This window comes from Littorina saxatilis, linkage group LG17 (genome assembly GCF_037325665.1).
Source record: "Littorina saxatilis isolate snail1 linkage group LG17, US_GU_Lsax_2.0, whole genome shotgun sequence".
NCBI classification, from domain to species: Eukaryota; Metazoa; Mollusca; class Gastropoda; order Littorinimorpha; family Littorinidae; genus Littorina; species Littorina saxatilis.
In genome coordinates this window covers 21,885,754-21,913,517 of record NC_090261.1, presented here as the reverse complement: position 1 = coordinate 21,913,517, position 27,764 = coordinate 21,885,754, and the positions used below count along the sequence as shown (strand labels likewise).

The window sequence follows — 27,764 nt, the reverse complement described above, 5'->3', positions numbered from 1 at the left end:
GGTACGCTGCCGGAGGTGTGATGAGTATTTCACCAAAACTGTTACAAACTGAAGAAGATCGAAGCCTATATCAGTTGCAGTGAAATACAGGAGTGTAAAGATTGTCAGTGCGAGCTTGTCAGTACGTATACAGAGCAGAGTGCCCGTTGGCTATTTTTATTTTCTCCACGCCTCTCGGGCCACTCTGTTACTGAGAACTGAATGTATATATATATATATTTACGTCATGTGTGACTTTTCAGCATGATTCTGCCGCTTTGCAAGATCCGGTTTCTTCAGTAATGTGCATCGTAATACGAATACCGGAGAGCCCGGTATGTCTGATTTTGGAGAGACGTCCTTTGCCAAAGTCCAAGTCACCAGGCTGAACTAATGGTGTGTGACCGTGACCGATCGACAAAAGGCGGTACCCTGTATTCTTTGTCTGCGTCAATGTGGTGTTTGTAAACTGAGTAGCTGAGGCCTGTGTAGGCTTCTAACGGAACATACAGGGACAAGACTGACTTGTCAGTTTGCATTACACTGAAGCTACGCGGCCGCGGAATGCAATGGCGCGTGCACATGTGAATAAGATATGTTGTGGAAGATTGTCACAGCCTACAGTAGTGCAACGGAGAAAAGATTCTGCTCGTCTGCTGTGGTGCAACTCAACATGTCAGTGAAGAAACTTTAGGCTTGGAACCAGGCCAGCAATGCTGGAGTAGTATCAGTGTGACCGTGGCCTTCGATCAATGAGTAAATTGCACGTGTACACAGGTGTGACATCGAAAATCGTTAGCTACTCTGGCAACAGTCATGGTAAGTATTTGACATACAACAGCCATCGTGTGTGTGTGTGTGTGTGGTGTGTATGTGTGTGACTCAGTTTCAATGTACGTGTGTGTGTGTGTGTGTGTGTGTGTGTGTGTGTGTGGTGTGTGAAGGGGTGTGTGTATATGTGCGTGTGTTTACTTATCCCTACACCTGTAGACATGCAAGTGCTCAGTTTGCATGTGTGGTGCAAACTACAGGCCACAGACAACAATTCAAACAAGCTTCATTTTCAAAGCAATGTCGTTGCTCGGCCGTCCACACAGGCACAAGCAAATTAGCTTGGGGGTGGTGGAACTGATGTGATCTAGCATTTGACAGGTATAGTCATGCTGTTACGCAAGCCGGCAAGAGACACCCCCCCTCCCCCTGTGTCATGTGCCTGTGGCTCTCCACAGCGAATGTGTTCTACACACATAAGAGGAGAACAAGGCATTACGCTGGGAATGGGATCTGTTTTCAATGTGCATGCATGGCCTGGGGTACGGCGCCTGTCACTTACACACTGCAGTGTCACCTGATCATTATTGAGTCACACGAGGGCGATGGAGTCTGTCAGTTCACAGTCAGTCCTGAGACTGAGTCTGTCAGATCACATGCAGTCAGTCATGAGACTGAGTCTGTCAGTTCACAGTCAGTCATGAGACTGAGTCTGTCAGATCACAGTCAGTCATGAGACTGAGTCTGTCAGATCACATGCAGTCAGTCATGAGACTGAGTCTGTCAGTTCACAGTCAGTCATGAGACTGAGTATGTCAGTTAACCTGAAAACGATCTTGTCTGTATACCTGAAACCGAGTTCAGCTTGTCAGTTTACATGAGACCGAGTGTCAGTTTATATGAGACCGAGTGTCAGTTTATATGAGACCGAGTGTCAGTTTATGTGAGACCGAGTGTCAGTTTATATGAGACCGAGTGTCAGTTTATATGAGACCGAGTGTCAGTTTATATGAGACCGAGTGTCAGTTTATATGAGACCGAGTGTCAGTTTATATGAGACCGAGTCTGTCAGTTTTAGTGCTGCAACTCGTTTGAGAGGGATCGTGTTAAAAAAACCATTTTTTAAAATTTTACCGATACAAATCTCAAAATCTAGAAATAATCACTGAATTGTTAACAAATTATGTGTGCCTTTATAATGAAATAATAACTGACTTCGGCCAGTTAGTGAAACAGAACATGACGAGAGGCTTTTATGAAAGCCAAGAATTGTACACCGACTGACTTTGGGCCAGTGCTAGAGTGATCACGGGTCTGCATGCCTTAGCTCTTCTCATGAAAAATCTGACCAACGTGACAAAGGGACAACAAGATGAAATAGTACCAGAATAACCCACATCCAACACAGATTGACTGCTGACGTTACAAAATCAAGAATTAAAAAAACCGATTAGGCCACACAAAAAATAGTCTGTTTAGGGTATCCCGACCGACCCTATTTTTTCGCGCGACCCTAGACTTTTTTTTTGCATTTGGGAATAAAAAGAAAAAAAGTCTTTGTTTTTTTGCAAAATAACTTAAAAATATGGTTTTTTGTAAACAAAACAAACAAAATTTTAAAAAAATGCCGACCTACCGACCCTATTTTTTGGGCCTATGTTACCGTAAACAGACTTTTTGGGGGGGGCCTTAAGTTAATTGAACGTTTAATTATAGACGAAACGAAACATTCACAAGAACTTCGACCTATTGGCCTTTTAAGCGGACAAGCCAGATCCACAACAGACACAAATCAATGGTAACTGGTCCTGTAACTTATCTTTGAATTGTTGTCGCTTCCAGTCACAGTACCAGTTACCATCGATGTTTGTCTATTGTGTATCTTGTTTGTTGTCTTTAAAGGCCGGTAGGTTGATTCTTAAACAGTACATCACTCAACAAAGTGGCATTGTTTATTTGGTTCAAGCTTTAATCACCAAAGGGCCGACAGGACACACAGATGACACAACACAGAGCAGTCTCACACATGTCATACAAAGATGACACAACACAGACCAGTCTCACACATGTCATACAAAGATGACACAACACAGAGCTGTCTCACACATGTCATACAAAGATGACACAACACAGAGCAGTCTCACACATGTCATACAAAGATGACACAACACAGAGCTGTCTCATACATGTCATACAAAGATGACACAACACAGACCAGTCTCATACATGTCATACAAAGATGACACAACACAGAGCTGTCTCATACATGTCATACAAAGATGACACAACACAGAGCTGTCTCATACATGTCATACAAAGATGACACAACACAGAGCAGTCTCATACATGTCATACAAAGATGACACAACACAGAGCTGTCTCATACATGTCATACAAAGATGACACAACACAGACCAGTCTCATACATGTCATACAAAGATGACACAACACAGAGCAGTCTCATACATGTCATACACAGATGACACAACACAGAGCTGTCTCATACATGTCATACAAAGATGACACAACACAGAGCTGTCTCATACATGTCATACAAAGATGACACAACACAGAGCTGTCTCATACATGTCATACAAAGATGACACAACACAGACCAGTCTCATACATGTCATACAAAGATGACACTGAACACAGAGCTGTCTCATACATGTCATACAAAGATGACACAACACAGACCAGTCTCATACATGTCATACAAAGATGACACAACACAGAGCTGTCTCATACATGTCATACAAAGATGACACAACACAGAGCAGTCTCATACATGTCATACAAAGATGACACAACACAGACCAGTCTCATACATGTCATACAAAGATGACACAACACAGAGCAGTCTCACACATGTCATACAAAGATGACACAACACAGAGCAGTCTCATACATGTCATACAAAGATGACACAACACAGAGCAGTCTCACACATGTCATACACAGATGACACAACACAGAGCAGTCTCATACATGTCATACAAAGATGACACAACACAGAGCAGTCTCATACATGTCATACAAAGATGACACAACACAGAGCAGTCTCATACATGTCATACAAAGATGACACAACACAGAGCAGTCTCACACATGTCATACAAAGATGACACAACACAGAGCAGTCTCACACATGTCATACAAAGATGACACAACACAGACCAGTCTCATACATGTCATACAAAGATGACACAACACAGACCAGTCTCATACATGTCATACAAAGATGACACAACACAGAGCTGTCTCATACATGTCATACAAAGATGACACAACACAGAGCAGTCTCATACATGTCATACAAAGATGACACAACACAGACCAGTCTCACACATGTCATACAAAGATGACACAACACAGAGCAGTCTCATACATGTCATACAAAGATGACACAACACAGAGCAGTCTCATACATGTCATACAAAGATGACACAACACAGAGCAGTCTCATACATGTCATACAAAGATGACACAACACAGAGCAGTCTCACACATGTCATACAAAGATGACACATCACAGAGCAGTCTCATACATGTCATACAAAGATGACACAACACAGAGCAGTCTCACACATGTCATACAAAGATGACACAACACAGAGCAGTCTCATACATGTCATACAAAGATGACACAACACAGAGCTGTCTCATACACGTCATACAAAGATGACACAACACAGAGCAGTCTCATACATGTCATACAAAGATGACACAACACAGACCAGCCTCATACATGTCATACAAAGATGACAACACAGAGCAGTCTCACACATGTCATACAAAGATGACACAACACAGAGCAGTCTCATACATGTCATACAAAGATGACACAACACAGAGCAGTCTCACACATGTCATACAAAGACGACACAACACAGAGCAGTCTTATACATGTCATACAAAGATGACACAACACAGAGCAGTCTCATACATGTCATACAAAGATGACACAACACAGAGCTGTCTCATACATATGTCATACAAAGATGACACAACACAGAGCTGTCTCATACATGTCATACAAAGATGACACAACACAGACCAGTCTCATACATGTCATACAAAGATGACACAACACAGAGCAGTCTCATACATGTCATACAAAGATGACACAACACAGAGCAGTCTCATACATGTCATACAAAGATGACACAACACAGAGAAGTCTCATACATGTCATACAAAGATGACACAACACAGAGCAGTCTCATACATGTCATACAAAGATGACACTGAACACAGAGCAGTCTCATACATGTCATACAAAGATGACACAACACAGAGCAGTCTCATACATGTCATACAAAGATGACACAACACAGACCAGTCTCATACATGTCATACAAAGATGACACTGAACACAGAGCTGTCTCATACATGTCATACAAAGATGACACAACACAGAGCAGTCTCATACGTAAGTACATGTCATAATCACAACATTCGATAGGCCCTACATGTGCGAAGATAGCGTCATTATCATCAGGCCAGGGTATCAATGAAATTGTTTAAGGCACAGATGAAAGTGATCCACTTAAAAAGAATATATTTGTTGTTGCAGTAATTCGAGTGGCTAGATCGGGTGATATTCGGGAAATGTGAACAAGAAAAGCAAATCTTTAGGACATAAACATATCATCCGACTAATGCAATCAAAAATCAGAACACTATCCGAGTGCTTTTTTTGTTTTTAAAGAACTAAAGGGCATGACAGCTTGTAAAATAAAGCTTGACAGTGATAATCAATCAATTCACGAATGTACATCACGTTGATCTCACATCAAGCTGTGTTTGATATATAAGGCCCCCCCCCCAAAAAAAAAATAGTCTGTTTACAGTAACCCGACCGACCCTATTTTTTTCGCGCGACCCTAGACTTTTTTTGGCATTTGGGGAAAAAAAAAAATAAATAACGTAAAAATATGGTTTTTTGGGAAAAAAAAAAATCCCGACCTACCGACCCTATTTTTTGGGCCTATGTTACCGTAAACAGACCTTTTTTTTGTGGCCTAACTGTTCGCCGTTTGTCATTTCTGCACAACCAGTATGAGTACTCTCTTCTTTTGCTACGAGTTTTCCCACATATTTTCTTTCAAGACATCAATACACGGATATTTTTCAAAATGATGATGATGATGATGATGATGATGATGATGATGATGATGATGATGATGATGATGATGACGACGACGACAACGACGACGACGCCGACGACGCCGCCGACTACGCTGCTGCTGCTGCTAATGATGATGATAATGTTGATAATGGTGATGATAATGTTGAGGAGGAGGAGGAGGAGGATTGCATGGGTCGGGATCAGCATTACAGTGCTTAGAATCTCGTGTCCCCAATACCGTATATAGAATCATAGATCTATGTCCACAACGTCACCAGGAAATCAACGACATTCAGCTTTACCTGGACGGTGTGACTCGCTCGTTCGGCGAGTGGACAGAGGACTTTGTGGACACGTACTACCCGGGTCTAGATCAGCGCAGCTACCGGGTGCCTGCCCTACATTTCAACCAGCAGCGCCTCGACGACAAGAAAAAGACGTTTGAAGGACTAGAGCTCCTTAGCCCGGTAAGACATGTGAACATTTAATTGATACATGGATGTTACTAGGATTTCGTTTCATCGTAAATTTTCCAAAATGACAATACAATTTTTCGATATTTTTAGACAGTCCTTGGTGTCATATTGCCCCCCCCCCCCCCCCCATCCCCCCCCCCCTCCTCCGCGTTGGGGTATCTGACCGTCAGATATAACCAAGCCCTTGCGTAAGATATATGAGCACTTCTTCTTGGGGAAAGTTATAAGGAATCAAACAGCTTGACCGTATCCCGTGAAAGTGGTGAGTTTTTTTCTTTTCTTTTTTTAAGCAAAGTAAGCTTGTTTAAAAGTGGTTCCTAATGAAACCCGTGATTGTGCATATATTGCCTTTCGATCAGTTTATTCTTACAATCAAGTAATATTTTACCGGGTTCACAGAAAATCTAAAACGATAGATGCATAATTGGCCATGACCTTATAGCACATTTACAACAGACAGTGCTAGGTAGTTCAGACTAGATGAATGGTTTATTCGATAAAGAAAATGTTGGTTTGATGTTGAAAGCCTGAGTTGGTCATTTTTCTTAAATCGGTTATTGGTCCAACCTCTGGAGACGTTCTGATGCCATTCTGGTCACCTCACTCCTATTAGCTTTATCGGTGCTGGTCACTGGAAACGATTCAAACAGCACGTAGTGACGCGGCCTTGGTGACTGAACGTCATCAGTGTCAGCCGTGATGTCATCTTCAACAAACTTCTTGACGTCATCGATGCTCACTTCCGGCGACTCCAGTATGACGCACGCGCATAGTTCGCTGCCCAACGTGACGTCAGGCACGCCGACCACCATGACGTCACGCACAGCGGGACAGTGACGGATTCTGGCCTCCAGCCAGGCCGGGTAGAAGATGTAGCTACCCCGCATGATAGCGTCCCCGCACCGACCCTCCACGTACAGCTGTCCCTCGCTGTCCAGCCATCCCTCGTCGCCCGTGCGGAAGAAGCCGTCGTCAGTAAAAACGGCGCGCGTGGCGTCGGGGTCGTTGAGGTAGCCACGGAAACTGTACGGTGACCTGATCAACACCTCCCCTCGACTCTCCCTCCCCACCTCCCTCCCCTCATCGTTGACGATCTTGACCTCTACGCCAGGATACACGCTACCCGTGCAGTACTCCTCAAAAACCTCGGGGCGAAGGCCGAAAGCGGCAGAGACCATAGTCATCTCCGTCAGGGCGTAGCCAGTCACCAAGACACGCGCTACCTTGGACGCCGACTGCACCATGTGCTGAGTGATGGGCTGAGTCCCCACACCCATCGTCTGGAACAGGGGCTGACCGCCGTTCTCCTCCTCCACCAACTTGACCAGGTCCGGCAGGAGGTGCAAGGGGACGACTCCGCTCGTCACGCCTTCCTCCTTCACGATGCGGAAGATCGTGGAGGCGAGGTCCTCGGGTGTTCCGTCTCTGGCGTCCAGGAGAACTCTCGTGAACCCGCCCATGAGAATCTGGCCGAAGTAACCGCCGCTCCAGCCGAAGGGGCTGCTCTTATACTGCACGGTGGAGGGAGGGCGCTTAACCAGCTTGCACAGAGACATGAGCGTGCCGTGCGTGAACACCACCAGCTTGGAGAAACCCGTGGTGCCGGAGGTGGTGAACACGATGCACACGTCCTCACCGCTCACCTGTTCGTCGTGGTAAATATCTACACTTGAATCTTTTCTTAGGGTTGTCAGAAAGTCTGTCTCGTCTGTACGCCTCTGTACCGGTAGAATAAACTTCAAAGACGGCCAGGAGTCACAGGTCACTGCTCCGTCTTCTCCAGGCGGCGTGGAGTCGGCAAGAAGAGCGGTGTAAGCGACAGGCATGACGTCAGGATCAATGACGACAGCGCGCGCCCCGGACTGACGAAGCGTGGTCTTGAGGTCCGAGGCGTCCTTCAGCTGACACATGCCGTTGACGGTGGCTGCTCCGCACATCATGATGGCAACGTCCACCACGACTCGCTCTGGACAGTTGGGCAGCGTGTTGACCACATAGTGACCGCGGCCTATCCCCCTGCCGTGCAGCGTGCCGGCCCAGCGGCCCCCCAGCTGGTACAGGTCACTGAAGGTCAGGACGTGACGACCTTTGTCGCGAGGTGACCGGAAGGTGAAGGCCGCTTTGTCTGGGGTCAGCTGGGCGCGGCGACGTAGGACTTCTGTCAGTGTGGTGACGTCATCAAGGTCGTTTGGGGTTGATGCGGAAGAGGTCCGCTGCGCGGTGGCCATGTTTTCTTATGACGTCAGAGCCTGGAGAACGAGAACATGAGGTTCACATTTGACACAGTAGGAATCAAGTCCGGGTCAGGGTCTAACAAAAATAGATATCGCTCGTGCACTTCGTGCGGCAGAATTCACATACATAATGTTCCCTTTCCTTTGAATTTTAAGCATGTATACCTGTATGCACACTCTCTGTGGACAGTGGGCACACGTTGGAGTACATCTTGTTCTCCCTTTCCCTCTTCAGACTATTCACTTTAACTGTTGAATTTTCAGCATAAACCTTTATGCACAGTCGCTGTTGGCAGTGGGAACACGTGGGAATAGCATATTGATCCCTTAGTCCCACCAAAACATCTTCACTTTAAAGGCACAGTAAGCCTCCCGTAAACCATCACAGATACTGTCAGGCTTTTACACACAGTACAAACACCCTTTCATTTAAACACTCACCGTTTGAGAACATCCTAGGTGCCCTCCGTAAAGAGCGAGCAATTTTCAAAGAATTTATTTTTGCGTGGTTTATCTTACCCCTGAGCCATCGTGAACCCGTGTGACCCAGTTTCCCTTTTTCACAATGTAGTCGTCAGTTAGTAATTTGAATGCGACTCGATGTGTGAGCTTATCTGCAATAGCACGTTATTATGTACCTCTGACTATGCACGAAACAAACGGCTGTAGTTCACAAGAACTCTAGCGATGGCTTTTCAGAGGCAGGGGCGGACGAGGGGGGGGGGGGTGCACAGGGTGCACGTGCACCCCCCCTCCAGCAAAAAAACTATAAAAAAAAATTGGGAAAGCTAATTCTATGACCATTTATAAGTTCAAATGGCACCAGATGGCACCATTTTGCTTCTTTGAGCCAAAAATTTTTTCTGGGGGGGCATGCCCCCGGATCCCCCTAGCAAATTCGGGCGCTTCGCGCCCATCACATTCACTTTCGATTCAAAGTGCACCCCCCCTTACAAAGCAACTGATCCGCCCCTGAGAGGAACTGGCGATAGGCATAAACCGTCGCGTCGTCTGCTACGAGAACCACGACCTTGCGTGACCCTGCTTCCGGGCTTTTCTTTTTTAAAACTTTCAAAACTTCGAATTGTACTGATCTTGTATTGATGAAAAAAGAATTCTTTGTTGATTTAAGAATGTTTGTGTAACAAGCTGTCAATTTATTATTTAGATTTTAAAAGTTAGATCTTGCGCCAAAACGCACCATGGTCCGATTGTCTGAGAGACAATCCGCAAAATTAATTCTGTGAAAATTGCTCGCTCTTTACGTAGGGCACCTAGGATGTTCCCGTTCGGTGAGCGTTCAAATGGAAGGGTGTTTGTACTGTGTGTAAAAGCCTGACCGTATCTGTGATAGTTTACGGGAGGCTTACTGTGCCTTTAAGCGTTGCATTTTAAGCACGTGGGCTGTGGGCACACGTGGGACAACATAATAACATACTTATCGCTTTCCCTCGTCAAAATCTTATATAACTTTAAGCGTTGCATATTAAAGGTGGTCGTCTACATTTTTTTATTTTTTTCAATAATCTTATGGTTAGATTTCGCTAAAAAGTTACGTCAGATGATGAATGAACCATGGGGAAAAAAGTTATAGAAACAAAATATATGTAAAAAAAAAAAAATTTATTTTTGGGTAGCGTGACTCACGCTTCCAATATTTTGTTTTCTGTTTGCTGAGAACATGTACTTTGCCTAAAAATACTGACCAATCAAATTCATGTCACTATGCTTATAGCCACGCCCAAACAAGTGCAGCAACAGTTTGACACTGGAGCGCTGTCCACGCTTTTTTTTAAACGCACGAAATGCACGGGATTTGAGAGGAGTTTTGCGCTTGGCATTTTCCAAATAAGGATATCCTACTATGAGTACTACGCCGGAATACTACAATGAATACTACAGTGGGCACACGCGCCGGGAGAACGACGTACGAGACAAGCATGCAGTATGACAATCAGTAACGGCTGCCACTTTATCTACCCAGCACTGTTAACAAGCCCAGACGCGCCGTTCTAACTCACACTAAAGTAATCTTTTCGGGGGCTCTGCTGATAAGAGAAACTGATAGTGGTTAAAGTATACAACGCACTGTTAATATAAGAGGTAAAGTCTCACTCTTAACAATTATAGCATTTTAACGTAAGACACTAGTAACACAAGCAAACTGCAATTTCCTCGTCGACAATCAGTAAAAAACTGCATGCAACAGAATATGTTATTTCAGTGATTGTTGTCTGTTCGTTCGTTGGCGGTTCACCCGTTCGTTGGCTCGTTCCTTCGTTTGTTCGTTCGTTCGTTTGTTTATTTGTTCGTTCGGGCGTTCGTTCGTTCGTTCGTTCGTTCGTTCGTATCGATTTCTTATTGTTGTCTTCAGTTCCAGACACTTTAAAGTCAGTTCATCCAAAACATTGTGTTGTCCCCGTAAGTACTCAGTGCAGAGAAGCCAGACTATACCACACACACAACATGGTACTGTAACATGCAGTGCATCAACCTACTGACCTGAAACATGCAGCCACTTGCAGGTTATCTCGGCACGACAAGGCATGTAACGGCCTGTGTTGCGAAGATCGCGTTAACATTTATACAGAGGCCTACAAGTTGTTTTGCTCTACAAGAAGTGGGCGGACCCAGCTCATGGCGGTAGCACAGTGGTACGGAGCACGCTAAAGGGCAGAATATACCTGCGCAGTTTCAGCGGCACAGACGACGCACGGCCTATTATTTATGCCGCGATAGGGATTATGACGAGTACTTGGCCTGTTTTCCTTTCATGCAACGTGAACGTGTAGCGGGCTGGGATAATCTGCAGTGCGTCGTCGGTCCTGCTGAAGTTACATATGTGAACGGAGCCCCTAACTGAAACACTCGCTCTTTGTGTTTTTCGTCGTAAGAATTTGGCGTTCCTGAGGTGTCACATGATAATCTTGAACACGTGAGCGATTCAGACCATGACAGTGGAACTCCCCATTAAAGACCTCCAAAATCCCGAGACTGAATGAGGTCTTAGGAAGGAGTGAGTCCTAAGATGGGGGTGGACTTTACAGAGGCTGGGAAGAGAAAATCGAAGAAAACGGGGTCTTAAAACGGAGGCAGTCTTATAACAAATCGGGAGGGTTTACCGATATACAACTTGACTTCAGTGCAAGGGGGTCGCTCTGTTTGTGCCGCATACATTATACACTATAGTCTCCTCTCCAGCTGCACGCACAAACAGCCAGAGCCCCTTCAGTCAAACCAACAAATCGTTAAAATCCAAATCAAGCGCTCGACCAGTTAAGCTATTTATAATGCGTTGACGATAAGACATGAATAAACCAACGTCGCGAAAAGTTGAAAACTTTGAACAACTTTCCTAAATCTGGGACACAATATGCACTTTGTCAGTTATAACCTCACCCCCAGCATATGGTTTCATGCGCCTGTGGTGGAAAGTGTTGATTGAAACAATAAGAAACAGGCACATATGGCGCACAGTAACACCACGATTTTTCCTGGTGGGTTTAGTGCATCTGGTCTGATATGCACAAAGCGGAACTGGGTGCCACCCAACTGTGTGTATGTGTAAAACAGTCCGCATTGGCTAGAGATTGACCCAGAATTATTTAAGCAGGCCACAAGGCCAATTCTAATAGACGCCAATCAATACTGATATTGAGAAGTCAAGTCCAAACTTCTCTGTTGACATTGCACATTCGGTTCACTTTCCCCGTCACACACACACACACACACACACACACACACACACACACACACACACGCGCCTTATTGAAACCCAAACAGACACGCACACACACACACACACACACACACACACACACACACACACACACACACACACACGCGCGCGCGCGCAAACAGACACACGCGCGTTATTAAAACGCAAACAGACACACACACACACACACACACACACACACACAAACACACACAAAGACAAACACGTTATTTTTTTTCAGCTACAAAGAAAGGCCTACAGCAGAAACTAGATTATTTTTGTCACACATGGGGATTACAGGTAAACAGAGACAAAACCAAAGTAGTAGTATTTTCAAAAATAGATCCAAAGGTGTCAATATATTTTCATTGTGGAAAAGACATTATTCAAACAGCTGAAGAATATAAGCATTTGGGAGTTGTCCTACATAAAAACGGCAGTCTAAATAGAGCACAAGATCATCTGAGCAAACAAACAAACAAAGCACTTCATGCTTTACGTCGAACGTTTCGTAAGACTGATATCAACATTAAAGTTATGTTACAATTGTATGATCGTTTAATAGCACCAAAATCAACATATGGTGCAGAAATCTGGTTTCCACACCAGATTAATACAAATGAACAATTTGATTTATCCGACATTTTTAAAGAATGCATATCAACATGAAAAAGTTCATTCAAAATTCTGTAAACAGATTCTTGGGGTACATAAGAAAGCTATGGTAGTACCAACACGATGAGAATTAGGAAGATTCCCAGTTAGCATTAACATAATATGTAATATCATTACCTACTGGCTACACATTTTAGATCTTCCATCTCATCTGAGTAAAGTATATATATAATCTGATGTACACCAAAGGAAGTGATACATATCCATGGATATCATTTATAAAACAATTGTTACAAGTCATTGGATTAGATCATATTTGGAAAAATCCGTTTACTTTTAATGTAAAAAGGTTAAAATACGTTATATGTCAAAAATTGTAACTCCAATATATACAATTCTGGAAAGGACAATTAAGTAGTTCACCTAAGTTAAATTTTTATCAAAGAATAGTAACAAATTACAAAACTGAACCACATCTTTTATACATTAAACAAAGAAAATATAAACAGTCATTGTGTAAACTAAGAATAAGTGCCCACGACCTGAACATTGAAACTGGTAGATACAGCAATACACCTAGGGAAAATTGATTATGCGAAAAATGAGGAGTAATCGAAGATGAAATACATTTTCTAGATAATTGCATAGAAAACAACCAATTTCAAAAACCAGAGGCAGAGTCAATTACTTCAATCATCACCTACTGCTTCAATGAGAATCTGACTGGAATCACTTTAGATGTAAGCCAACACGTAAATTTCCCCAGTATGGTTTTGAGAAAACTCTACACGATCATCCTTCTTGAACTGGTATGATATGGATCTGAATGAAACACCTTTGCTCCCCAAGCCAAGGTAATTGCGTGGTTATCTCAGCCAAGTGTTTCAAGCTCGGCTAGGCTGCCCCACAGAGTCCATACGTTGAGCAGCCATCTTTCTGACCTCTGCCCGCTTGACCTTTCCGTTGTCCGTTGTAGGGAAGGATTCAAACACAAGGTAGTGACGTGGCCTTGGCGATTGAACGTCATCAGTGTCAACCGTGATGTCATCTTCCACAAACTTTTTGACGTCATCGATACTCATTTCCGACGACTCCAGAATGACGCAAGCGCACAGTTCGCTACCCAGGGTGACGTCAGGTACGCCGACCACCATCACGTCTTTCACGGCGGGACAGTCCCGGATTCTGGCTTCCAGCCAAGCCGGGTAGATGTATGCGCCTCGCGTGATGGCGTCCCCGCACCGACCCTCCACGTACAGCTGTCCCTCGCTGTCCAGCCATCCCTTGTCGCCCGTGCGGAGAAAGCCGTCGTCGGTAAAAGCGGCGCGCGTGGCTTCGGGGTCGTGGAGGTAACCTCGCATCATAACGCTTGATTGGAGAAGTACTTCTCCGTGAACGTCAGCCTCCACCACGTGGCCATCGGCGTCCACAATCTTCACGTCGACACCCGGAGTGGTTGTACCCGCCTGGAAATCCTTACGCTGCCCAAGTTCTGTGCCGAACAACATGGCGCCGGTGAGACATTCGGTGAGGCCGTAACTGAACACAAAAAAGCTGGCGACGGCTGGCGACGGCGAGGGCCAGTGTGGCGTTGCGGCGACTGAAGGGCTGTCCGAAGACGATGACGACAGGCACGAGGCGTTGTCCCGGTGTATCACTCTGCGCCTTCTGCGCTAGGCCTGGCAGCAGTGACGTCGACACGCCGGCCATGGTGACGCCTTCCTCCTTGATGGCGCGGTAGACGAAGATGACCATGTCTGGCGGAACGCCCGCCCTGTCGTCACACAGGACCCGGGTGACACCGTACATCAAGGTCGACGCCACCTGACCGCCCGCCCAGCCCAACGAGGAATCGATCAAGTCCACACCGGGGTCTCGATTGTGCCGCTTGTTGGAGGACACTAGCGTCTTGTGCGTGAAGACCACCAGCTTGGAGAAGCCCGTGGTACCAGAGGTGGTGAACACATTGCATTCGTCATCCTCCATTACGTCACGATTGTGTTTCAAGCCACGGCTCGTCTGCCTTCGCAGAGTATTTAGAAAGTCTCCGGCATCTTCCGTCGCTAAGGTGTCTGTCTCGCTGCGTCGACATACGAGAAAGACGAACTTCAACGCTGGCAGCGATTCGGACGTAACATCACCACCTGCGCTAGGTCTTGTGACGTCTTCGAGAAGCGCAGTGTAGGCGCCAGGCATGACGTCAGGATCAATGACGACAGCGCGCGCCCCGGATTTGCCGCAGCGTGGCCTTGAGGTCCGAGGCGTCCTTCAGCTGACACATGCCGTTGACGGTGGCTGCTCCGCACAGCATGATGGCGACGTCCGCTACGACTCGCTCTGGACAGTTGGGCAGCGTGTTGACCACATAGTGACCGCGGCCTATCCCCCTGTCGTGCAGCGTGCCGGCCCAGCGGCCCCCCAGCTGGCACAGGTCACTGAAGGTCAGCAAGGTACGACCCTCACTGTCGGGCGAACGAAAGATGCCAGCCCAGTGCTGCAAGCCGTCCTTCACAGTGTGAACGTTGTCAAGGTAACGAAATTCAGGCGCTGGGGCGGTATCAACCGAAGCCATGATATTAAGCTATTACAGCGCCTGTTAATCAAAAAGAGGAGTATTTGCATACACAAAAGTAAGCGCCAAAACAACAAGAGTCAATGGTTTTGAATTAGGCAACTTTTTGGAGCGCTGAAATGTCCTGTAAATCTAGTTTATAATGAGCGTTGTGAAAGGTCCTGTACTGTTGGTTCGATTTCAAAATGAGCCGGACCCGGAAGCGGTGCGTCCCGCTAGCGCAACGTGTCATTTGTGCTACGTATCGTTTGCGCTATTTTCTGTAATGCTATCGACACAAATTGCCAGAAACAGTAGTACTATCGGCACGTAGTGCTATTGCCACAATGCACACATGCCATTATCACTACGTCTCAATAGAACTACGTATCGATATCACTATTTTTGAAAAACCAACTCTCTCTCTCTCTCTCTCTCTCTCTCTCTCTCTCTCTCTCTCTCTCTCTCTCTCTCTCTCTCTCTCTCTCTCTCTCTCTAACCGACACGGTTGGCCTGGTGGTAAGGCGTCCGCCCCGTGATCGGGAGGTCGTGGGTTCGAACCCCGGCCGGGTCATACCTAAGACTTTAAAGAGCGAGCGAGAAAGAAATAGCGAGAGAAGACAGAAAGACAGATGGAGAGAGAGAGAGGGGGGGGGGGAGAGCGGGAGAGACAAGGAGAGAGCGAATTTAAAGAGGTACAGAGAAAGAGCGATTGAGAGAGAGAGAGAGAGAGAGAGAGTGAGAGGGAGGGAGAGATAGACGTGACAGAGACAGAGTGAGTGAGCGAGCGAGTGAGCAAGAGAGAAAGATAGAGAATACGTCACACACACACACACACACACACACACACACACACACACACACACACACACACACACACACACACACACACATACACACACTGAAAAAGACACACACATGCACACACATACACAGACATACATATACACACACAAACCAGAAGGAGTGAGAGCGAGAGAAAACATGAGAAAGAGAGAGTCGTCAGTGAGTAGTGGTATCGACACGTAGCGATATTACGGAGATTTAAGAAACGAAACGTTGGGACGTTTCGTTTTGAAGTTGTGGTAAACGTCATTATTTCGGGGGTCTCTCGCTGGAAAGGTGAAGGTCAACTGAAACGGAACGTGGAACGTCAAAACGCAGTCACGTTTTCCACCCCCAAAAAACGAACAATATTTCGTCAACTTTTGTGAGTATTTTTGCACACTAACAGTTTTATTTGTTGGCCATTTTATGCATTGCTAGATTCATCAACCCTTTCACAGTCTTTCAGCGCTGAGAATGTGTTCATTGGAGGTAGACAACTGTTGTGAACTGAAATATTTTGAAGGGTGCTGATCCTGGTACATTTATCCAACTTCATGGTGAGAAAGCAAATGGCGAAGCAGAAGTAGGTCATCGCATCGAATTTTTATTCTGGCTTCGTATGTGATCAGGTGCATGAATTGAAAAATGTGAAGCTCTTGTGCGTGCAATGCGAGTATGTCAATCCTTTATTGACTCGTGGAGTTGAAATTATGCCATGCCCAGTCAGCGGATCATATCCTGCCATGCCCGGCCTTTCATTCCGAAACGAAACGTGAATACATCTAAATCTTGTCTGCGGCCTATGCCGTCTCGTTACACGTTCCGTTTCGCGGGGTGACTCATTCACCAAACGAAACGAGCTGCAAAACGAAACGTGCTGTTTCTTAAATCTCGCTAATGACACGTAGCGCTGAAAGATGTAGTGCTGTCGACACGTAGTGATAATGAACGAATGATAGCGACTCATAGACAAATTATTTGTAGCACTAATCAACGTAGCGATAGCGGCACGTAGCACAAATGACACGTAGGACAAATGACACGTAGCGCTAGCGATACGCACCCCCCGGAAGCCCTGCGTATCTGTAATCGACAGTAACCGTTCACTAGCAATACTATTTCCGTGATACCTCCTATTTTATATAAAAAAAATAATTCATGCAAACGGTATTTGCATTACAACATATTAAGTACTGCTAACTGTTAATCGTTCACACACACACACACACACACACACACACAAACACACACACACCTTACACACACAAACAAACACACACACACACACACACACACACACGTATACACACCGTAAACACACACACACGTACACACACACACACACCATACAGTGACACACACACAAACACACACACACACACACACAAACACACACACACACACACACAAACACACACACAAACACACACACAACCTCGAGTGGCGCCTTTGATTATCAGAGGCACTGTCTGGACGTTGTGACACGCTATACGCGGTTTTTGGGGCAGGTGAACATGTCCAGTGCGTGTGTACTTGTTTAGTGCTTATGTATCTTTCTGCGCTACTACTCTCTGCTTTATAGCATCATCACTCATGCCCTTTCTCTATACACTTAGAGAGAGAGAGAGAGAGAGAGAGAGAGAGAGAGAGAGAGAGAGAGAGAGAGAGAGAGAGAGAGAGAGAGAGAGAGAGAGAGAGTGAATTGAATTGAATTGAATTGAATTGAACTTTATTTTTCGAGGGTAACAGAATAAGCAATGTAAAATTTTATTTAACATGCTTTTTTTTCATCCGGCCCTCGCCCAATGAGGGTAACTCGATTAATAACAAGAAGAAATAGAAGTTAAGTTAACTACAATACAATTTACATAATTAACTTATCCTACAATTGAAAAGACATTTCAATATGCATTAAGAATGATGGAATATCATATCAAAGAATTATTTACTTGTTTAAATAATGTCTTCATTGCATTATGTATGATCATGTTTCAATACAACCATAGAACAAGTAGAGCGAGAGAGAGAGAGAGAGAGAGAGAGAGAGAGAGAGAGAGAGAGAGAGAGAGAGAGAGAGAGAGAGAGAGGTGGGACCATTACAACACACAATAACAGTGATACAAACACAGGTTTAAAATAATATCGCGATACAATGATACCAAAGAATAGTAGTTTACAACTGAAGAATGAGATTAAGAAGAACGTGAATATTATGAAGAGATTGATAAGAAGGAAGAACTTATCTTATCAGACGTTCCACATTGACTGAAAAGTTGACATCCCAGCAGAATACACTTAATTCAACAGACAAATGCCAGAGGCAACCCCAACAGAAAATACCGAAGACAACTTCAACAAAAAATATCCGAGTCAACCTCAACAGAAAATACCAGAGACAACCTCAACAGAAAATACTGCTAACGAAAATGTTAGTAGAAATCAACTTCAACAGAAAATACAAAAGAAAACCTCAGCAGAAAGCACAAGTCAATCACACACAAAAAAAACACGACAAACTCAACAGGAAACACAACAGACAACCTCAACAGAAGAGAGGAAAGTCAACCTTAGTAGAAAACACCACAGACAACCTCAACGGAAGAGAGGAAAGTCAACCTCAGTAGAAAACACCACAGACAACCTCAACGGAAGAGAGGAAAGTCAACCTCAGTAGAAAACACCACAGACAACCTCAACGGAAGAGAGGAAAGTCAACCTCAGTAGAAAACACCACAGACAACCTCAATGGAAGAGAGGAAAGTCAACCTCAGTAGAAAACACCATAGCGAACCTCAACAGAAGATAATTTCAACAGAAAACACAACAGAAAGATTACGCATACTCACAGGGCAGAGTAATGCTTGGTGAAGTAAACAAGCACACAGTTCTACAGGCAGAACGTTTGACCGTCAAATATAACTTGGGCCTTCGTGATGCCGGATGAAAAAGTTTAACACAAGCCGTAACACTGTTCTGAAACTGCTGACTAAAGACATACAAGCCGGGAAAAATTGCTCCCAAAATGTATGCTGCAGTGTTATTGACCGACACGTTTCGGTGTACGTACTACGGACTCGGGTCACAGTGTCACCAGTGTTGACCTTGACGGTGGTGATAACACGGATACAGGCACACCACAACACTGCTAAAGTGGTCAGTCCGAGTGACACATGCGTGAACAAACGTACTCCAGTGATTTATCTCTCTTCAAAGAGCACCCCCAGTAGCTTTACGCACTGTATAATTGTAGTTGCTAAGAGTATGCTCTCAATTTAATCCTTATGTTCATGAAAAGTACTGATTGTATTATACGCACGCACGCACAAAGAAAAATTGACAGAACGACAGAGTCTGACAGACGGTGCTCAAATCATAAACTTTTTCTTCTGAAAATTTTCCATTTCGAGCTGAGTACTACTCTGTTTCAGGAAGCGAGCGACGCGCGGGGTGACCTCGCGCACACCCTTGTCCTGGACAGTCTGGAGAAACTGGACCACCAGCTGATGCAGCGACAGCGGGGGCCTCTCTTCATCATCAGCGCCCTCAACTACGACAACTACCTGTCCAGGGTCAAGGCCCCACCGCGCAGAAAGGGCAAGGAGAACCGACCCAAGGCCAAGGCCAAGGCCAAGGTGAAGGACACAGTGCAGAAGAGTGATGGAAGAATTCTACAAGGAAACAAGCTTGGTGGTGAAAGTCAGGAAAACAGGTTCGGTGATATGAGAATTATTCAGGGAAACAAACTTGACGATGAAGGAAATATACCAGAAAGCGAACCTGACCGTGAAAGAGATGTGCAGGAATGCGAAGTTGACGGTCTGCCTTTTACTGCTGCTCGCTTTATACAGAAAGAATCAAGAGCAGGAGGGATCCTGAACACGCCGCAAGAACATGACGTAGAGTTCACCAGATATTATTCCAAGTGTGGACCTGAAACACCTGATGACCCTTCAAATGAAGGGGTTGAGATAACGTCTGGAGAAAACACTGTCTACCAGAGCGAAGAAATGAGAAATCCTTCTGCATCCAAACCAAAAGCCAAACGAAACAAGAAGACGAAGAAGAAGGCTTCGCCTGCGGACACCACGGCAAAGACGAGTCCAATCTTTGGTCATATGACCAGCAGCCGTGAACCCTCAGCAACAGCAAATCCACCAAACCCCGAGAGTCCGGATTTGAACAGTATAGTCAGAAAAAGCAGTCAGGTAACAAAAACAGCAGAACCAAATAGTTCGGTACTGGAGAACATGCAAGCCAGGGAAAGCAAAACGGGACCCAAGTGTCCGGTTTTCGAGAACACGCAGGTCCAGGAAAACAAGCAGACGACCCCAACAGGACCGAGAAGTCCAGTCCAAGAGACCATCCAGGGCAACGGAAGCAACCCGGTGACAACACCAACAGGTCCCAAGAGTCCAGTTTTCGAGAACATGCAAGTCCGGGAGAATATGCAGACGACCACAACAGGACCGAAGAGTCCAGTCCTAGAGACCATCCAGGGCAAGGGAAGCAACCGGTCACCACCCACAGGTCCCAAGAGGACAAGGGGACAGGATGAGCAGTTGCCACCCAGGCTCGCTGACCACAAAGTACGGGGCGAAATTGACGTCGTCCTGCTTCAAGCACAATGCGGAGTCATCCTCGTGGAGGTGAGTTGTTTCTTTTTAACACCCGTGCGTATAGTGTCCAACTTTGAGCTTACTTTGAGATCCCGGTTCATTCTGCTGCTGTCACGCCAGTAGGTGAAGGAACTGCGCTGCTCCTATAAGAACGACTGGGAGGATTGTGGATCTGAGAATGGGAGCGGAGGAGAACAATCAACTTCAGTTTTCTATTCCCCTGTGATTTTAACCTATATATGCCAAGGGTTTTTCTTACCGGCACGGTTAGCCTAGTGGTAAGGCGTCCGCCCCGTGATCGGGAGGTCGTGGGTTCGAACCCCGGCCGGGTCATACCTAAGACTTTAAAATTGGCAATCTAGTTGCTGCTCCGCCTGGCGTCTGGTATTATGGGGTTAGTGCTAGGACTGGTTGGTCCGGTGTCAGAATAATGTGACTGGGTGAGACATGAAGCCTGTGCTGCGACTTCTGTCTTGTGTGTGGGGCACGTTGTATGTCAAAGCAGCACCGCCCTGATATGGTCCTTCGTGGTCGGCTGGGCGTTAAGCAAACAAACAAACAAAAGGGTTTTTCTTGCGTGTTTGCGCAGGCGGGTGTTTCTGGGTTTTTTTTTCTGAACTCCTTTCTGTGATGCCACTATCAGGAGGATGCTAGGGAGGAACAAACAGAACTGTGGAAGCTATGTGTTTGTCGCCATTGTTTTTATTTGCTTGAGAACTCGTTTCAGGTTATCACTCTGGACCGAAAGACGCGTAATGTTAATTGGGAATTGGTGTGAACCACCACTGCACTGAAGCAACATTGCTTCTTCGTGTTACTGTCCAACAGTCTGTGTGTCGCTTTTACGATCGTGGGTAGCCTAGATGTCTGTTTTTCCTTACTTGAGTGGGAGAGTTTTCTGCAGTAAGCGTTCCTTGTGGCATAATTTTTTTCCTTCGTTCGTGGGCTGAAACTCCCACGTACACTCGTGTTTTTTGCACGAGTGGAATTTTACGTGTATGACCGTTTTTTACCCCGCCATTTAGGCAGCCATACGCCGTTTTCGGAGGACTTGTGGCATAATGGTCTAACACTCGCTTTCTACTACCGTTAGTGTGTTCTCCATTGGATCGTCTGCTGAAAATCATACAAACATCGTTTGCTCGTCATTCATTAGTGTTGATGTATGATCTGCGTGTTCTAGCAGATGACGCAACGGACAGCCCTCGTGAAGAAGTTTTCAACTTTCAAGCGAGTATAAGACCGCTCTGTCACAAGGGGAGCTAGCACTTGTACACTCAGTCTCCCATCGACCAGGGTACATGCAGAGATATGCATTGTTACAGGTAAAAGCGACGGGGCACCCCGGGTGGAACCACACCGACCAGCAGATTCGTGACAGCGTGGTGAAAGCCGCGGACCAAGTCAAGCGTGGCCGTGACTTGTTTCACTTCATCATGCCCGACCTCAGTTGTCCCCCTTCTGTCACACTGGTTGTCGCCCTTCCTTACCTCACCTCACAGCGGTTACATCAGGTCTGTTTTTTTTGTTCACTTGTTTGTTTGTTTGTTTGTTTGTTTGTTTTGTTATGTTTTCGGTTATCTGTCACTCCATGTGTATGTCTGCCTATGTATGTTTGTCTGTCCGTACGTCTGTCAGTCAATCCGCCCCTCTCTGTCTCTGTCTTTCACTCTCTCTCTATTTATGTCTGTCTGTCTGTCTGTCTGTCTGTCTGTCTCTCTCTCTCTCTCTCTCTCTCTCTCTCTCTCTCTCTCCCTCTCCCTCTCTCTCTCCTGTCTTTGCCTCCAAACGAAGTTGTGGTGCTTCGTGCACTATAGGTTACACAGATCTGAGGATGAAGTGTAACAGTCTCAATCTTCACTGATTTCAGGCGTTGTCCGGTGTGCCGTCAGACCCTGAAGTGGTGTTTTTATGCAAGGACCACATGGACGGCTTCGACCGACTGAACACTGACGTTGGACAGCAAGGCGAGGCAGATCTATCGGGGCCACGTGATCCCCAATCTACATACGGGTCTGCAGCCGCAGCACCACAGTCAGCCATCTTGAACTGGTGGAACAGGAACATTGCTACGAAGGGATCGCCCTTGTCTCTGGCCAACAGGAAGACTATCGTTGGGAGGTACGTGTGTCAAAAATCAGGAAGCGGATAATGATGCAGCCTATATAGGTTGTACAAGGTTAGGTTGATATCGTTTTGTTTGATATTGTTTCTCATCACTGTCAATTCTTTCTTTCTTTATTTGGTGTTTAACGTCGTTTTCAACCGTTCAAGGTTATATCGCGACGGATCACTGTCACTGTCAATTACGTATTCAAGTTCAATGGAGAAGTGATCCGTCCACCCCTAATTAACAATACCAACACTGTACTAAAACAACCAATTCCAACAGGGATGGAACAATTTTGACATCGTCCACAGTGTGATTTCATGCATTGTAGACTATCGTTTTGGGGCAGACATCTTTCACAGGTTGAGTTCACCAAAAGGTTAGTTTTAACTGCTGTAGCTCATTCTCTCTTATTTAGGCTATGGGCTTCCCATTCTGTTTTGTCAACTCAAAGAACTTCACCAAAGTGTCAAACATTATGAAAATAATGTGCATACCAGAAAATCGTGTGTAGGACAGACACTTCTAGTTTTATTGTAAAACTGCATGCGCCACAACAAACGTCTGGGAACTGAAGCAACTCGTTCATTTTGTCTTCCACAGAACGTGCGGTCTACTGTCCGTCGTGTCCGTGTGGACGAGGACCGGTAAGCCCCGTGTGGAGGTGCGCACCGCCAACCAGGCTATCAGTGAGGTAGCTGACCGTTTCTCTGACATCGTCCTGCTGCCAAGACAGGCCGGTCTGCTGGCGAAGTCTTCCCTAACACGCCTGTGTCTGACTGGACCTATGGGGTCAGGGAAGACACTTTTGCTGCAACTGAAAGGTCGGGAGTGGATCCGGAAGGGCAGGAGGGTGGTGGTACTCAACGTCAGGTCGACTGGCATAGGACGACCCATTGGCCACGTTTTGGAGGAGGCTATAGGGAAGCAGGCAGCTGAGGGGGAGGCAGGAGGTGGCAGCGTGGAGAGACACGACATGGCCACCAGGACGTTCGACATGGCGGCCTTTCACGCGGAGCTGGAGAAACGTGGCCCGACAGACAGGCTGTGCTTTGTGTTGGACGAGCTGACGCACCACACGTTCTCCACGCTGGAGCAGCTGGTGAAGCAGTACCCTGACTGCTGTATCTGGTGCGTGGCCATGTTCCTCAGACACCTGCCTCCCGGATTCCAACACCACAGATTGGGCGCCGTTCTACGCTCACCTCCCTCTGTCCAGCTGCTACTTAAGGAGCTGGACCTCAACCCTGTCCATGATGGCGCGTACAGCACGCGCAGCGCGGCTCGTGGCTTGCCCTGTGATGGCCCACCCATCATGTTCATCAACCACGAAGAGCACGACACGCTTGGCAAGCCTCACGACTGTCCGCCGTGTGCTGATCAGCTGGTGGACTTTTTACTGGACAAACTCGGTTTGGTATATCCCGATATGCAGCAGCCAGAGCGATCTGCAGCCCAGCCGGGCAATCCCTGCAAGCCAGGGAGACCTCGAGCTAAGCCAAAGACAGTGGAAGCACAGCCCCTGTCGTTCCGGGACGTCCTGCTGCTGGTGGGCGTGCCTCTTGGCTACTACAAGCAGCGGGAGGATGAGCTGTGGAAGACATCTCTGGAGGACGTGGTGTCGTTTTGTAAATACCTAATGTCCTGTGCATTCTTTTCTAGATTAAAGGATCGAGGGCTGCCTCTCAAGTTCATATACGATAACACGTCCAGGGAAATCGCCATGTCTTCCACCGATGAGATCGTCGTCACAGATGTAATGGGGGTACAGAGTCTGGAACGGAAAGTGGTTATCTTCCTGCCAGGTGGGGCCGTGCTTAAAAGTGATCTGAACAACGCAGGTGGGTGTGCTGACAACAGGGTCCCCCCTAGTTGTGCAAAGATGTCAGTCTCGTCTGCTTCAGATCAAGTTTCAGCAGCAGGGGAGCTTGTTGACAGCACAACTTGCGTGCGGCCTACATCAGCCTGTGATAGCCAACAAACCGATGAATCCAGACATGGATCAACTAAAGGACTTCTAACAAATACCCCCATGACAGATCAAGCCCATTCAGCATGTATAGAAAACGTTGAACGTGGAAGTGAAGAAACGAAGCCAGTGTGCAGCGCATCAGCAGACTCGCTTTCGCGTCCCTCAGAAGGCGTGACAGTAGGCACAGTTCCCCCAGCACGTGAAACGGTCAGCAGTCAGCCAGACATCAAACACTTGCTGCGAAACATGATGATACCGGGAAACAGGATGATAGGGGACACACTTTCCGCCCATACAGCAGCTATCAAGCCAGGGAAGAGGGGAGAGGACAGGGCTGCAAAACCTCGCATGGGGATGGACTTGAGAGGCGACTCACCCTGGCTTCTCTCGGTACTAAAAGACAGGCGCTGTGAAAACAGCAGCACTCAACACTCAGAGTACAGATCCGAAGAAACTAGATCAGTGCGGGATCCAGATTACCCGAGTGATCTACAAGTGTCAACAGACATGCCCAGTCAGTTGAAACTGAAAGAAACATCACCGCAGGTCAAAGGATCTCCAGCTCCGAGTGATGAATTCGTATCAAAAGACAGCACCTTGGCGATTGAGAAGAGGAGATCTACTTCTACTTTAGCGCAAGATCCAATATCCCTGAGTGTTCATCAAATAGCTAATGACAAATACAGAATGCTCAGCCAACAGAGTTCCGATGAAACGACTTCAACACAGGATCTGGATGATCTCAGTGAGCTTTCAATATCAAAAGACAGTCCCACAGTGCCAAGTGATCCGTTAGACACAGAAAATCCGTCGTCGAAAGTAGTGGACTTTTTCAGCGTTAATTCTATGTTCACAGTGCCTGACGAAGGACTCGAAGAAGGTCGCTCACGGTCCGAGTTGTGTCGTATCCGCAAGGCGCTGTCTCAACTTTCCATGGATGACCAAGACTGGCTCTTCATGGCCGCCGCTAGGTGTCTCTCGCAGCTGGTCGTGGTTGTCCCATGCAAACAGTGTGAAGAAGGAGAGGAGCATTCGCATGGGAGTTGTGAAACAACCGCTGTTAAAGGTGACTAATGGACGTGGGATCTGACAGTGATTATGTTTATAGAAGATACCGGTTTCGGCCATTTTGATCCCGGTAATCATCTTCATCGTCGATTGCATGTGTTATTAGCTCTTACAACGATACCCTCCGTTTCTGGACCACCCTCTGTTTTGAGACTGTGTTCCTTGAGATTTCCTCTTCGATATAGTGTGTACACTTGTCGACATTCTCTGCTGTAAGACACCATTTTCTCTCATTACAGAGGTTTGGCTGTACTGATCTTGGAGTGACATGATGTCGTCTGTTCAGAGCCACAACCATATATATAGAGAATACTACATGGCTTGCTGTGTCGTACCAGATTTACACGAGTTGTTTTTTTAAATATTGAACTGCGAGCGAAAGCGAGTTGTTCACTATTTGAAAAAGCAACGAGTGTAAATCTGGTACGACACAGCAAGCCATGTAGTATTCTGTTTATCCTACATTCTGTACTTACGTGTATTTTACTGAAAATGTCCTGCAGTCGAGGCAGCTAACTTGAAGACGCTTGTTTTGGAACCTCGATCTCTTCTAAAAACCTCGTGCAATCTATTACGTCAAAGTAAAGAAACGTCACTCTGAAAGTGTGGCATGACGTGTTAGTTCTAAAAATTCATCGAGGGTAATTAGCGAGCGCAATTTTTTTTCGCTATAATGACGTTTGTCTTGGTGACTTTGGCATTATAAGCAGTGGAAAAACAGGTCCCCTGCCAGACTTTCTTGACATGACCTCATTTACATGATATACACACGTGTGATTTGAACGAGTATTATCTCACGAGTGTCTCTCTCACGTATGTAGGATAGATATAAATTGACCACAGGCCGTTATGCATCAAAAGAGGTCAAACTTTTTTTTTTTTAATTTCAGTTTGTTAAGTTTGACCTCTTTTGATGCATAATTGATTATTGATTATATTGAACTTTTTGTTTTACTTTTGCCCAAAAATTATGTCCATTTGGAAATGCGTTGAGGATAAAGTGAATTGTAAATATAATATGATTATTAAAATTACCGTAAAGGAAGTTTTGTTGGGCGTATTTGAAAATTCACAAAGTTCCAAGGCACTAATAAGTTATGTGAATTATTTGATTGTGATAGCCAAAATGTGTGTTGGTATTTATAGATATGGTTCCCCTCTGGATATTGTATGCATTTTTGAGAGGGAATTGTTATATAGAAAAGTTGTTTAAAATACATTTAGATATAGTATTGTTAATGATATAGGTATATTTAAAGTAGAAACATTAATATAAAAAGCAGAAAGAAAAAAAAGAAAAAAAAGATCAATGAAGAAGGATGCCAACCCCCCCCCCCCCCCCCCAAAAAAAAAGAAAGGTTTGAAGCAGCCTGCATGCAACTGATATCAAACTATGGGAGAAATCCAAAAACAACAAGTGTTGACCTTAACGGGGTCAAGAAGCCGCCCTTGCTAATATGGGGGTGGGACACGGAGACAGAGAGAGAGAGAGAGAGAGAGAGAGAGAGACGCTTGACGCTTTGACACTTTATTGTCATTTGCTAATAAGAGAGAGAGAGAGAGAGAGAGAGAGAGAGAGAGAGAGAGAGAGAGAGAGAGAGACAGAGAGAGATCTTCAAACATAACCTAATAGAATGCTTCTTAAATTCTTATATATAAATATATATATTAGTTACAGTAGAAGTCAAATTAAAC

General features: G+C 45.7%; 3 protein-coding genes across 3 annotated transcripts in view; 1 reads left to right on the top strand and 2 right to left on the bottom strand.

Moving 5' to 3' along the window:
- Positions 1-27,671, top strand: part of LOC138953219 (uncharacterized) — a 27,877-nt gene extending 206 nt beyond the window's left edge. The window contains exons 1-6 of the mRNA XM_070325013.1: positions 1-798; positions 6,160-6,348; positions 19,732-20,949; positions 22,245-22,433; positions 22,790-23,040; positions 23,633-27,671. The exon at positions 1-798 is cut by the window's left edge and continues 206 nt beyond it. Of these exons, the coding sequence (XP_070181114.1) occupies positions 796-798; positions 6,160-6,348; positions 19,732-20,949; positions 22,245-22,433; positions 22,790-23,040; positions 23,633-26,075 (4,293 nt within the window). The 5' untranslated portion in view covers positions 1-795 and the 3' untranslated portion in view covers positions 26,076-27,671. The remainder of the gene's footprint in view (positions 799-6,159; positions 6,349-19,731; positions 20,950-22,244; positions 22,434-22,789; positions 23,041-23,632) is intronic.
- LOC138953222 (long-chain-fatty-acid--CoA ligase FadD13-like) lies at positions 6,507-11,457 on the bottom strand. Its single transcript, XM_070325020.1, has 2 exons — positions 11,094-11,457; positions 6,507-8,606 (listed from the first exon to the last, which is right to left on the bottom strand). Exon 2 carries the CDS (start codon positions 8,583-8,585, stop codon positions 6,912-6,914), a length of 1,674 nt encoding a protein of 557 aa, XP_070181121.1. The 5' UTR covers positions 8,586-8,606; positions 11,094-11,457; the 3' UTR covers positions 6,507-6,911.
- Positions 13,809-15,496, bottom strand: LOC138952545 (uncharacterized). Its single transcript, XM_070324228.1, has 3 exons — positions 15,139-15,496; positions 14,641-15,038; positions 13,809-14,597 (listed from the first exon to the last, which is right to left on the bottom strand). The coding sequence occupies exons 1-3, from the start codon at positions 15,494-15,496 to the stop codon at positions 13,809-13,811; spliced, it is 1,545 nt and encodes a 514-aa protein (XP_070180329.1).
- Positions 27,672-27,764: the final 93 nt, after the last annotated feature.